The sequence below is a fragment of the Trachurus japonicus genome, chromosome 4 (genome assembly GCF_045865225.1).
Source record: "Trachurus japonicus isolate A0001 chromosome 4, Traja_1.0".
Lineage (NCBI taxonomy): Eukaryota > Metazoa > Chordata > Actinopteri > Carangiformes > Carangidae > Trachurus > Trachurus japonicus.
The window spans coordinates 11,000,177-11,014,906 of NC_140910.1; the positions used below are offsets into that span (position 1 = coordinate 11,000,177).

A 14,730-nucleotide genomic window follows, 5' to 3' on the forward strand; every position below is an offset into this window, starting at 1 on the left:
ACAACACAAGGACCATGTGTTCATTACTCATGTGGTATATCTGAACAGTGAAAATCAAACTGCATTTGTTATGAATTAAAAAGGTGATCAACAACACAAACTATGCACCGGATGTTCAGATGAATATCAAACTACATCTCTGCTTCACATCATGTTCAGAGTACCACATGCGACTGATGTCACAGTGTGCTGACTTCATGTTGATTCAGTGTAATTGTGTAAGCCCTTAAATGGTCACTTCAAGCCAGTTACAAAACGTGTATCCCTAGAGGCAGAGAGTTTCAGTTGTATGTGGTTAGGTTTGAGAAATTCTCCAGAATTTCTGTCACTAGCTCATTACAGTGGGGGTTGACGGTGTTGCATTTGCGGTGCTCAAAGTCTGAGGAGTGTGTTAAAGCTAATCCGACTCTATGTGTATTTTCTTTTCAACAGCAGCAGCAAAAGCAAAAATCCATGTACCTTCATGGAAAATAATGAAGTCAGAGTAGAAATTTCAGATGGCAGCTATCTTAAAATCCTTGGCACATAAAACTCTCTGCATGCCTTGATACCACAAGGGAGAAGTGAGAAAATTTGGGTGACACGACCCCTTAATACTTGATCTCTTTTACATGGGAAAAGGAAAAGAATTCATTAGCAGCTGTGCCTGGCAAATAATACCACCAGTAGGTTCACTTCCTTTCTCAAATATTTCTAGATGAGTGTTCCACCACAGAGATGTCACAGGCCCATTGTCTAATATTAGAAATTTGAGGTGTTATAAAAAGAAAAACCCAACCAAGCTGATACATTTTTAACAAAATAGACCATTACCTTCAACAAAGTACTACACTTATCCCATAGCAAGAGCATCTTAAGCTATACTAAACCACCCTAATCTACTTTATTTCACCTGAATAAAACTGAATTTATATAAAAAGGAGTTATCAAAAATGTGCTCTGTATTGTATTTAAAAGGCAACTCTTAGGTTAAGTGAATATGCATGCATATGAATGCAAAAGATTACATGATATACCTCCATGTTAGAGGCGGACACAGAGAACAAGCTGCTGTCCAGCTGAGGGCCTTCTGGATGCAGGTAGTTCTCCCCGTCCATGGCCAGCGCTGAGGGGAGGGTGGGCATCAGATCACAGATCAGCTTGACACATGACCACCAGCTGACTTAGGCTACGCACCCTCTGACCGCCACCCACGTGCTGGCTTTGTCCTAGGTAGTACTTCTAACAAGGGGAAATGCTCTCCATGACCTGAGGGAGAGAGTGGAAATGGAAGGGTTAGGAAAAAGTGAGAAACATAGGAATCAAAAAAGCACACATCATCAATATCAAAATACTGGATTGGATAGGTTAAGCATCTGCTAGAACGAATGACTTATTCAACTCAAAGGGAATGAGAGAAACACAAAGTTATACCATAAAGAGTAAATATGGTTAATTTCACTGCTCATCTGCATCATTATACCACTGAAGAAAAAAAAACTACATGGAAAAAAATAACAGTGCATTTATATAAACAGATTATTGAAGGCTGAATCTAAAATGTTTAACAGTAAACACTGAAAAAAAAACATTAGCACAGGTCTAAGAAAAGTTATTATGTTTATCAGAAAATACACATGCACAAGTTCATTTGAAAGTTCATATGAAAATAACAAAATAACATAATAAAATCTGAATAGATAAATTGACAGTAATAAATAATTACTTTTGATTGGTCATCCAATTAAAGAGTGATTCTTGCTGTCTTTGTAACTGCACAAACTGAATTTAGATCTTATTCATAATGCAGTGTGAGCTTCTATTCTCATTGATTGACAGTCCTCATTAGCTGGATGTCATCCGACATCACGGAAGAATCCACATTTATTGGGGAACCAATTATAAACTCTGCAGGCAGTCTACAACAATGGAAAGCACACGTGCTACACATTTGTTGAACTGGACTAAATGTTGATACAGTTAAGCTGCACAATGTAATATGTTGTCACACCCCTACAGCATAATCAGGCAGTTAGTACAGTGTGCACTTTCGAGGACCTTTCTGTTTTAAATGGCTGCTGTGTGTATGTGTTTTATAACTTAAACAGTGCATGTCCAATATTATGACAAGTTTGACCAGCTAGACCAGACTTCCCGCAATGCCAACAAAGCTCCACACTAGGGCTGGACGATTAATCGAATTTTGATCGTGATTACGATTTTGGCTTCTCACGATCATAAAAACACTGTAATCGAAGAAAAACGATTATTTTTTGTTTGGTGTTTTATTCTGAAAAACACACATGCGCGCTTCCGCCCCCGCGCCTGCACTGCACTCCTCTCTCAGTTAATGCTGTGGACGAGTCCACTCGTGTGTTGACGGCGGCGTTTAAAAATCAGCGCAGTGAAGAGAGAGCAGCGACGAATGAACGGGAAATAATAATTTAAAACACTCGCTCGTCTCCTCAAAGCGGCCGCACAACAACAACCCTCCTCCTCCTCCTCCTCTTCCCCCGGCCCGTAGGCTACATGTGCATATGTTTACAAAGCCGGCAAGGAAGCAATCTGTAGAGCAGCGGATAACGTTATACGATGTGACGACGTGTATTTGTGTAGTTTAATCTGTCATAAACAAGAGATCACTTATGGGGCGCGTCAAAAAAAAAAGAAAAAAAAAATTTATGGGGTGCGTTCGTGACAAGAGCTGGGACAGCGCAGCGGGGCGGAGGCCCCGCTTAAAAAGTTTTAAATAAATTTTTAAATTTATTTTGAATAAATATTTAAAATTATAAACTTAAAAACCTTAAACACACATTGGCACTGTTTATTTAAGGTAATAATGTAGCATGGTCAAGCTATAAATCCTGCATAATCGTGTAAATAATCGTGATTTCAATATTGACCAAAATAATCGTGATTATGATTTTTGCAATAATCGTCCAGCCCTACTCCACACTGCATCTCCCGTTTACATCGTCACAACAATCGAGAGTTTTAAAAAAAATTACAAATGACGGCAGTGGTGTGCTTTTAAGTAGCACTAACATTTGCAAATATCATGATTTCCTTGTTTAATCTGGCTGAGTAAATTGGGCAGCCTGCTTTGTCCTGATATGGTTTCACAGAGTCCAAACAGCCTGGAGTTAAAAGCTTGCAGCTTGTCCTCCTGCTGCCTAATACTTGGGTTTGATGAAAATACAGATTGGAATAATGTGCATGAAGTGTGGTTTATCTCAATACTCCAGCACAGTACAGATAATATATCTGCACAATATCAAAGAGAACAAAACTGAATTCTGTTCTTCAAGATTGAAAGCTTAACAGATATCCCACAAATCTCTCCAGTCTGACAGCTGCATCAATCCAATCTTTCAGCACTCCACAATGCACATCTGTGTAATGTCAGTAACACTCCCTTGCCCCAAACTAATCAAACCGTTACCTTCCTTCCCCGCTCCCTTCCTCCAGTTTGCCCCCAATATGGAACATAGGCTAGGCGTGTTCACAAGGGACAAAGCTGAGGTAATAAATCCTAATAGAGTTCATGAGGGTCTAAATAAGAGGGCCTTTGTGTGTCTTAGTGTGTGTGAGGGAGAGAGAGGCAGAGAGAGAGAACGAGACCTGACCCAACATATTCACCACTCACATAGCCAATACACACAAAGGGAAGCCATTTTACCCCCAGACTGCCAGTGTGATACTGTCCGAATAAGGTTGAAGCAAACGTGGAGAAACCAAATGCACACAACCAACTGGCAAACGCCCTAAGCAGGAGGTCTTAAGCACAATGATATCTGATATTTTTTTGAATATGTACAACCAAACTCGAGCCTCTGTGTCCTTGTGAGGCCTCTTTTGGTGTTGCAGAACCGAAGTGAATGCAACACCCTTAGGGCACTGCAGGCCTCGCTGTACCAACGCTTCTTAAATGTCTTAGAAGTTAAATTTAGGTCAAAGGTTAAAAGAGGCAAAACGAATCGGTAGAGGTCTTGAGGTATACTTTTACCCATTTTCAGGGGTACATGTGACACAGCTGAGCTGAGCTAAATCTTCTAAACATGAACAATATTTATACAATTGACTAACTACTACAAAAAAAGAGGGCAGGGCAAAGAAGGATGACAAAAAAAGAGAGCAAGCATGAAGGTGAATGGGCAAGAGAGAGAGAGAGAAAGAAACTAAACAGGAACTTAATCTAGTTGTTTTATTTGATGTAATTGTGTAATTCTATTCAATTCTGTGGTTTCAGTGATGCTTATGAAACTATAACTGTAGATCAAGGCAGTCAAGCAGCATGAAAACACATTTAGTAGTATATGTCATAGCTTTTGGTATGAGAGGTTTTTTTCTTCTTAGTTCATGTGTTGAAGTGTGTATCTGTATAACACCTTTTTACTACAGTTGTATTCATTCTTCAGTGGATGATCTGATCACTGATCATCAGTACATTTGACAGCTAAAAACACAACTAGTAAACTCCTGATAAACCTTAGTCCAGATGTGCTGTCATTTTATCGCTCTCTTCATCTTAAAACCCCTCAGCCTAAACGGTGCATTTTCTAATTTCTTCAAGAGACAAAATAGCTTTATATTAAAGACAACGTATTAACCAGAAGCAATCCTTTCAGAGTCTTCCCATAATATCCTATCATCCCTCCTACCACCCACTGCCACTAACACTATGCCAGTTGCTGTCTCTTGGCAACAGAAAAAATGCCTGTCTTTTGCTGTCCCCTCTTCCCAAACTCTCTCCAGTGAGCTCTGAGGATAATCGATGCTGATCATTGTAAGACTGGTCCCAGATATCCCCTTCCTGTAAAGGCCTCTCATTACCAGAAAAACAGCAAAACCCCCTGCTTCTCCTAACCTCAGCGGAGGAAGAGGGAGGTGATGAAGAAACCTATCAGTGGGGAGAAGAGGGCTGGAGTTGAGGGGGCTAAGAAAACAAAAGCTCACACAACACAAGGGAGTTCATTCAACAGAAATCAGCACAAACATAATTTTTATAACCTGGCATGGGTTAGAGGCTATAACCTCCACCAAGGAGGTTAAATGTCTTCCCCCCATGTATATGCTTGTTGGTGGTGAACGGAGGTGGCATGAGCCGGGGAGGAACCGATTCAATTTTGGGTTGAGTTCAGATAATTTACTGACTTTGTTTTTTTTTTATTTTTACATCTAGTGCATGTTGTTGCTTGCTGCTGTTGGCATTGCTCTCTGTGTGCTCTTTTAGCTCACATTGTCTACTTTGTCAGTATTTGAATTTACAGCCTGTAAACTGTGTAGGTCTTATATGGTGAAGAGGAAAATGAACGCTGGATGGAAAGAGAGGGAGACAAGAAAAGAGAGAGAGAGAGAGGGAGTGAGACACACTCCTTTGTAGTGTAATCTTTTAAATCTGTTAATTACTTGAAAGGTTTCTGCTGGTTTTTCTGCAGTTACCTCCCATGTGTCTCTCTCTCTCCCTCTCTGGGTGGCCTAAAGCAACAGCTCGCTGCAGGGAGATTATAGGGCCTTCTCGTGTGCAGTAATTGTACAATTTTAAAGAATTGAAATAAGCCAATACATATGGGCTGGGCATGCCAAAGTGCTTAGATGGTGTGTTAAATCTAAGAAGGAGGAGCGGACAGCGCACATGGACATTTGGTTAAATTAGAAACTGTGTGGCCGTATTCTAGGTCGTCGGTTCCCCTCGGCTGTGTGAGTCACTGTGCCTGTCAGCCAGACAGAGGTTAACAAGCAGCACAGCTCTGTCACTTCAAAAACACAAAATGTGTTGTTTACTATGTGTGTTGTTAGTTACAGCACCCAACATGTGCTTCGCAGCGCGTGGGGGTGAGAACTCAAATGCAGGCAGCGGCGGCAAGGACTCGCCGATTGTGTGCTGGTGGCCTTTACTGACTATCAGTGGCTGCCAGAGCACATGGGGATCATCCAGGGAAGTGTGACTTCCTTAAGCTGCTAAGTCATGATTAACGCTCACGAGGAGAACAACCACACTGCCTGGCGTGTGTGCCATCTCGCTCGCAAAATGCACTCACATGTGGATGTTGATATAAAATCATACTTCCACACGCAACTACCAACCATTTGTGTGTAAGATAGAATTAAGTTTTCTTCTGTTGTGGTTTCTTGTCATGTAAAAGCATAACTTTACCTGGTGAACATTAAAGTAATTCAGTTGTAAAACAAACACACAGAGAAATGGACTTAGTTTATATAGTTTTGTATAGGTTTTCTAAGCTTATTGCCCATTTAAAACACTATACAGCCACATTCACCGTCTTATAGTGATTCCTTGTTGCTTCTCTGCGGAGAGCACTTGTATCATTCACACTCTGATGGGAATGCCATCGGAGGCAATTTGGGGTCAAGTATCTTGCCTGAGGATACTTTGATACGCACACTGTACGAGCCAGGGATCGAACCACCTACGCTCTGATTAAAGGACAACCCGCGTTGACTCCTGAGCCACAGCCACCACTGCCTGCATGTGTCCCTTTAAATGCCATGGCAAGTACAGTGCTAAGAGGCAGCGTATGACAGGGAGGAGAAAATGAAGATTTTTGGCTAAGGTCAAGATAAGTGGCATAGCCTGTATCCCACTCCTCCTTGTGTCCTCAGCATTCGTTCATTTCCTTGAGGATGACAGCACTGTGTGGGAAACGAGCATCTTCGGTTCGAGGCTCAATCTTTTAAGCTCGCCCCCTCCCTGTCCTGTTGACAATTGAGGCCTCACGATGTCTTACTTTACTCCTATTCACAGTCATCTCATTGCTTTTCTTTGGCATAGCACTAATCCTTCTAAAGGTACTGTGAAAATCTTTCAGCGCTGCTTCATTGTTAGGAATCACATTCTTGAAAACAGCTACCGGTATATGCTACACACAGGGAGCCTGCGACAGAGGCGTTTTAACCAAGTTTTTCACTTCCATTTTGATCAGAGCAGTGGTCTACACTGAGCATTTAAAGGGATAGTTCACCCAAAATTCAAATTTCACTCATTATCTACTCACCCTCATGTCGACTAAGGGCTGGGAGAAGTTTCAGAGTGCTCTGTGCTTTCTCTGAGTTACAGCGGGGCTCCGTGCAGCACTGCATGTCCATATGACGGTAGCGAACGGGGCTCACTTTTCTTCGTCCAAAAAGACACACCAAAAAACATCCAAATACCTCCACACAGCTCGTCTGTAATGTCCCTCTTGTATTGAAGCCCCGACATGAGAAATTGTTCCGAAAAAAATTAAATAAGTCTATATTTTAAGCGACCCAGTTCACAGCTCCGCCGGTGAGGCAGAGGCAGAGCAGTGAACTGAGACACTGGGAGCTTCCGCTACAAACAAGCTTAAAATATAGACTTATTAAATTTTTTTCAGAACAATTTCTCATGTCGGGGCTTCAATACAAGAGGGACATTACAGACGAGCACTATGGAGGTATTTGGATGTTTTTTGGTGTGTCTTTTTGGACGAAGAAAAGTGAGCCCCGTTCGCTACCGTCATATGGACATGCAGTGCTGTGCAGACCCCCCCTGTAACTCCGAGAAGGCATGGAGGACTCTGAAACTTCTCCCAGCCCTTAGTCGACATGAGGGTGAGTAGATAATGAGTGAAATATGAATTTTGGGTGAACTATCCCTTTAAGGTTTGCGATTATGTGTAGTTTTGCTTATGGAAAGTTCCTCTCCATGTGTCGGTATGGATTTGTGTTTGTCAAATGATACATCAACTATATGCTGCAGTTATCAATCAGATCCAGTACAGAGCAAACACAGCTTTTGTTACTGTCCCGTTCAACTTCTGGGTGTAACTGCCAAATTAGTCAGACTTGAAATATCAGGAAAAGGGAAAGAGTGACAAAAGGGGGGGTTGTAGTGGTTGTTTAGCGTCTCACAGTGTTAATTTGGTCCCTTTGTGATCATTTGGCATCTCTTTGTAGTCGTTTTGCATCTCTTTGGGGTTATCTCAAGTCTCTTTGTGGTCATTTTGCATTTATTTGTGGTGAGGGGGGAGGCCATTCAGTAATCCATCCACGGTGGTAACACAGCTGCGTGAGTCGCTCTCCTGTCGTAGTGCACATTTGTATTCACTACTCACATGCTGGGTGACTGCGATCCTTCAATCCGAAGCACACCACTCACTCTTCACCAATCTGACTCCATCAGCATCACCAGTAATCAGGTTAAAAATAATTAGGGCCCAGCTGCTTTACACCAGGGCAGCAAGGGGGCTGTTAGTTGGTTATGATTGCCTAGACTGGCTGGATTCATTAGTTAGTGTGATGAAATATTCATAAAAGGAACAAGTTACTTCCCTGGGAAACACAAGGCTCTGTCATTCAAAACAGCCTACATAATTAATCGGCACCTTTTTCAACACAAAAGGCCTATACTTGCGCTGTGTGCACATGTCCAAACGCACACACACACATGCAACACATGCATGACGTTTTCTCTTAAGCACATAGACATTAGCTACCTATCCAGTTCTGTTTGTCTCTCCGCAAACAGACTGTCCAGTCAGTATAGAGACATTGCCATATAGGAGCTGTGAACAGTATGGAAGGACACTGAATAGAGAATAATGATTGAGTGACTGTAACTGAATCTTATCAAAGACTATGAAATGAAAACAAATTGGGTTTTAAGAGCCTGTTGTTATTGCATTTCGCCCATTCAAATATTTATCAAAGAGGTTGTCTGGACTAAGACACCACACAGGAACACACTGGAAAAAAAGGCTGTTGTTTGAATAATTTGGCCTTACTGAAAAGAGTTGAAAGATTTTGTTTCTTACAAAGAAATAACGATTCATCTTAATTAGATTCTCATCAACCCGCTCCAAGTGGCTATTCAGCACCCTTTTGCCCCGATGATGAATATATTTGTGCCCACAAACACCAGCTGAATGAAACATTAAAGTGATTTATCCATTAAAGGGGTTCTTAATCGAGCTCTTGTGGCCCAGAGGATGCTTTTGTTGCGTTTAAAAAAAGGACCAGGCAGGAGAAGAGAAAGGGCCACGAGGCAAAGAGGAAAGAAAGGCGAGAGCTGAAAAGGAGTTTGACAGTGACCGCCACAGCAGAGTGGTGCAAAGACCAGAGACGCAGGAAGAGATCACAAACAATAGTTTACAGTGACTTGATGACACTCATTTAGGCAGCAAATCCCTCTACTTCTACTGCCACCACCAGCACCCACCAGAAATAGATCAAAGGCTGACTAGATCAAAGAGAGAAGGATCCACTTAGTTGCCTCTTTGTCCCATTTTCCTCTGTCATCTAATTTCCTCAGAACAGAAGGATGATGACATACACTAGCTGCAAGCAACTCTCTACCCTTTTTTTCTCCGGTTCAACTAGTTAGGTGAACAGATATTAGCTCGTTTTGCCTTAACAAATTTGTATTTTAAAGAAGTACTCACTGTATGCTGAAGGCTGGACATGGCAATATTTAAATAAATGCCTTGTTTTTGCATGTTAAAAGTACACTCGCCTGTCCTTTTGCAAAAACGCAGAGTTCTAACAGAGAGGATGCATGCTGTGTATTTGATAACCTACTTTATTCTTTATCAGATTACCAGTGATAAAAACACAACAATAAATAATATGAATATAAAACTAAAAAATAGAAAACTCTTTCATCTTTAAAAATGTAGCGCTGCTTTTTTTGCAAACGTCATTAATCCTCTTTTGGTACAGTTTGCTTTATCTCTCTGCGTCAGATACTTTCCACTAAAATATTATTGTCTACTCATATCTGCCCTTTCAATTCTCTAAATAAAGACCATCATTTTGTCATCCTCCTACTCTGTATTCTCATTGTCTCCATCACTAAACCTGTATTCTCAAGTGATACTGCCTACTTCCCCATTTCCATCACTATCCTTCTTTGTTTTCCTCTAGAAACAGCCTGCTGCGCTCCTATTTCCATCACAATCCCTCTTTAGCCACTATATGACTCCTTGTCCCCATTTTCCTTACGTTCATTCTTCCTCCTCCCTCCCTCCTGTCACAGCAAGCCCATGGTGTTGGCTTGGCTGTTGCCTCTCACCCAATCTGACCCCGGGCTGGATTCTGCTACTGATATGAGGCAGCTGGCTCCCTGCATCTGAATCTCCACCCCCTGCACACCCCTCTGAGCCCTGGTTACCGAGTCAGTCATGACGCCAAGGAAAAGTTATCAGATGCACAATTCACAGTCACACAGCAGGAAACGGGAAGGTGAAATGCAGGGACTACTGAACTTGACTGGATGATACAAGTTTTAAACGTGCACTGCAAGAATATTGCTGACAAATGCAACCTTACGAGCAGAATCTGTGTCAATTGTCCCAGATATAATGACTTTTTTCCATAATCAGTGGCATTCCTGTGCCGAATGAGGCCGATCCTGATGGGGACACATTTACATAATACCAAAAATACAAATATTGTACTGGAAACAAAACAGGACGGTGGAGTAAGTTGCTAGGAGACATGGTGCAGTTTTCTGAACTCTGGTCCACAGTGGTTCAAATCCAGACAGTACGCTGCTCGGCTCAGACTGACCTCACTTCTGTGGCAGTCGTGAGAATATTGCACCACATGCACACTGTCAGGGAGCCTGTCTGTGTCCGTCTGTGCCACTTCACTATGCTAAGGGTTAGTTCACTTCATCTGTAGGCTTCAACTAGGAGCCGACTGACTGACAGCACTGATTCAGGCTGCAATCATACTCTTAACAATAACATCACTGCTAGCTAATCTAGAAGATTAGTCAGACAGGCATAGGCCATTCTCAGACAAATTATGTATAAGTGATTAGGTGGAAAGACAAAGTCAGGGAGATACTTTATAGTAAATCTGAAATCTTTTCATTGTAAAAAATAACAAGTGCAAGTCGGTGAAAGGAAAATTGTGCCCATGGAACTAGAAATATCTTCAAGCTCATTGTGGGTGTGAATTTGCAATGTATGTTTGCACTACATTGCACATAATCTAAGTATAGTAACTCACTGCAGATATACGGGTATGTCCTATGATAAGTAAACAAAACTGCAGTCAAGAAATACCGAAGATATGTCTAGAAAGAGTTTTGATTATCCACGAGAGTCACCACTAACAAGTTAAATTTTCAACTGTAAAATGCATTTCTCATTGTACATCTTGATAATTATTTGACAACACTTGGTTAAATCTTTTTATATCTTTATATCTTTTTTGTTTTTTTTAACTTGCCTACAAAATCTCTTACCAATCGAGTTATGCAAGTCAACAATATCACTTACACAGGAAATCTGAATTCCAGTGTATTACAGCATTGTATTACGCTAGCAGAAGTGTGATAATGCTTGCCAGAACCCATCCTTTTCTGGCTCAAATCCATTTAATCTTTTCACAAGCCCCACCTCCAACACTGCCTCTATAACTGTGAAAGATGGGTTGCAGACAAGGGGAAAAAACTGTTCGGCCTCACCTCCAAAACACACAGAAATCCAACTGGACCATGTCAAGCAAGATTAATTAAAAACAATTCTCTTAGGACAAAAGCAAGTTCAGATAAATAAAAGACACTTGCTGGCAACAGTCAGTGCAAAAAAACAGGATGAAGGCAGTCAAAATTAGGCACAGTGTTTGAATGAAACTGCACTGGCTGGCTCGGGGCCGCTGACCAATACAGACTCTTGCTTTTTGTGATAAACAAAATGTTCTCTCTACGTAACGGACATATTTAAAATCAACACCCTGGGGATCACTTTAGTGTTAGTCCTCTACTCTAGAAAACAAGAATGGCAAATATTTACTCATATTAACAACTCAATAAACTTCACCAAACCATAGGCCTTAGGGTATCCTGTAATACATTTGTTAAAGGACAGTTAAAACAACTTTGTTGTTTTAAATTGTCCTTAAACAAACTTTTTCCTATCTGATGGGGCACATTAACTATAACAACTCAACAATTCAACTGCTTGTCTACAATTTTGAAAGGCACCAAGACCAGGAATTTGGCAAATAATGAAAAATTGGGGTATGGAAAATTCAATGGCGAATGCTAATTTTCCACATTCGTGGCATGTTTTCTCCATGATGTGATGCACAGCGATCATATCTGCTGACACTGCACACTCACACCAGCAAAGACTACAGCGGCCAGTGATAATATGACTGTGGTCTGGGTCTTACTGCAACTGCCTCCACCCTCGACTGTAACTGTTGTTACAGTAAACTGATTTGCTCGACATGTGTGGTCAAGCAGTGGGCAACAGAGACGGCAGAGTTTTTGAAAGGCTCATCGTGTCACCACCTCTCCCCTGTTTTGAAACACCCACATCACATAGAACTCACTTTGGTTATTTGTTTTGTTCCACTCTGGTCCCAGTTGCTTTGAGTTGAGCACAAATTTGGCAAAGAAAGTTCTGCAGTAAGGTTGTGAAATTGTCATCTGGAAATGAAACTTCAAATTTGCAAATGTCTACATCAAACTAATAATCACTCAAATTTATTTAGTGCCTCTCAAAAAACCCAAGGTCACTTTACAGGATAATGAACAAACAAAAAATGTCATCATAATGTAAATTTATGGAAATACCATTTATACTTTATAAATGCTGCAAAAGCCAAATATCAGGGGAGAAAGAGTCATGTGTCCAGTAACCGACATTATTAACACACCTTGAAATGAGGGTCAGACTTGCATGTTTAACCTCAGTTAAATCGGGTCGACATGGGGTAACACACACTGAATGTTCCCATCTTGTGAAAATGCACACGAAAATACTGTGCGTCCTCAGGTCTGCCATAAGAGGCCTGTACAGGCAAGTGAGCCACATGTTGGGAAGCATTAGTTGATCACAAGTCTGTGGGTGTAAAATATGACATACACAATTTGACCACTCCACTGCATGTGCTACTCCAAAAGTTTGAAGGCTGTGTGACAGCCCTCAACTAACTGTTTTTGTGTTTTCATTCCCTACATGGGAATGGTAAGAGATCCAAACTGACAACTGAAACAATGACATACAGTATTCAGTCATCCATCATTGTAAACAGTGTGATATAATCTCATATTTCTTTCCTGGATGAGTCTCATTTTGAAAACAATATTTTCTTTTCTCAGAAGGACGTTGACACACTATTTTCACAGAAATCCTTAAGGCAAAGTGGCGAGGAATGCCAGAGAGTGGCGTGCTGGCCTGCATTTCAATCACCTCTTATGTGGCTTGGGAGAGATCCACATTACCTCCAGGTCTGGGTACTAGCGACTAGGACAGGGAATACACATAAAGGACTGGTTTGTTTCTTGTGCACTGTGTAGAGATGAACACTATAACCCTTTATTCCTCACAACTGCCACTTGTTTTTCTCTCTTCTTATCAAATATCCATGTTATGTTTAATATATGAACTATTATCAAATGAAGGCCAGATTCCAGGAAAGCAGCAACTGAATCAAACATATTACCTAGGCCCAATTCCCCTCCTCCACTCCACATTTTTCACTCTCACTCTAATCAACCCACAGGCCATAAATGAGATTTATCACTGGCACCAATTGGAGAGGGGAGGAAAAAGGGGTCTAGCAAAGACAAGGGGAAGGGGAGAACAGAGAGCAGGGGGCATGAGCGACGGCTGAGCCACAGCCATAGAGTGAGACCAAACAGCTGTGGCCACGAGTGTGTCCAAAAAAAGTATTTCATTTGCACTGATCAAAACATCAGCATTATATTCATGAAAAGTAAAATTACAATTATGTGCTAAGTTATCTAATTCTAGGTTATCCTGCTCTGGGAAACATCCCCACAGTTCCTGTTGGCCCCTGGACACAGTATCAACAGATCCGGTGTGTTCTGACCTTCAGAGTCCCTGCAGGGCATGAAGCCATCAATTGTCCAAGTCCAATACAGTCAGCATGAAGTAGGAAAACTTCAGGACTTAAGACTCTCTCTGATAGACAGTATCTCATAATAATGAAATTTTAGCACTACACAGGTTATGTGCTGGTGAAACAATTAAAGTGCAGTGAGATAGAGTTTTTCAACTTTGTTTCTGCTTGACAATCTGGCTTCTATTTTGCCATTTGAGCCCATTTTGGCTGCAAGAGATATGTGTCAGCAAATGGCACCAAGGCCATTGACCACAACACTGGGGTTACAGGCACTTGACTAAAACTGTGACGGGAACCTAGCTTGTCATTCACTACACAATCATCAAATAGTATCTGTCAATAAGGTGGAAATGTTTACAGTTTAATTACAGAAATTAATTACCAGCCACCATAGCAAACTACTATGTCAAGGCTTGCATTGAGCTTGACTAGCCTTGGCTGCAGGCTACAGTCACACTGGAAACTAAAGAGAGAAAATTGCAGGAAAGAAAAAGAACTGGAGGGTTCAGCCCTGTGAAAGCCATTTTCATTTCGACCTGGTTACTCAGTCTTCTTCTGAATCACCAAATATCCCTGTGGTCTACGTTTGGTTTACACCACATATTAACTCAACATTTAAAGACCTTACATGTTATAGTATATATACATACAAGCTTTACACCAGTTTACAGCAGTGAGGTGTTTATCTCTATGGTCACATCATGGTGGTACAGTGGCTTAGTGTAACGTAGGCTACGTGCTTTCTGGGCTAGTATTTACCCACCACTGATGCATATGAAACTGTGTGCAATCCAAAGATCATCATGTGTGAATCCTGTCCTGGATACAATGTACTCTTTTTAACTAACACAACAGGAGTAACTGCGCACACCACCAAAGTTTACT

The 14,730-nt window shown here is 41.3% G+C and overlaps 1 protein-coding gene across 3 annotated transcripts in view; it reads right to left on the minus strand.

Moving 5' to 3' along the window:
- Positions 1–14,730, minus strand: part of sbno2b (strawberry notch homolog 2b) — a 61,669-nt gene that overhangs the window by 45,652 nt on the left and 1,287 nt on the right. For all 3 annotated transcript variants that reach the window (XM_085773874.1, XM_085773873.1, XM_085773872.1), the window contains exon 2: positions 1,017–1,248. In XM_085773874.1, the coding sequence (XP_085630000.1) occupies positions 1,017–1,124 (108 nt within the window). In that variant the 5' untranslated portion in view covers positions 1,125–1,248. The remainder of the gene's footprint in view (positions 1–1,016; positions 1,249–14,730) is intronic.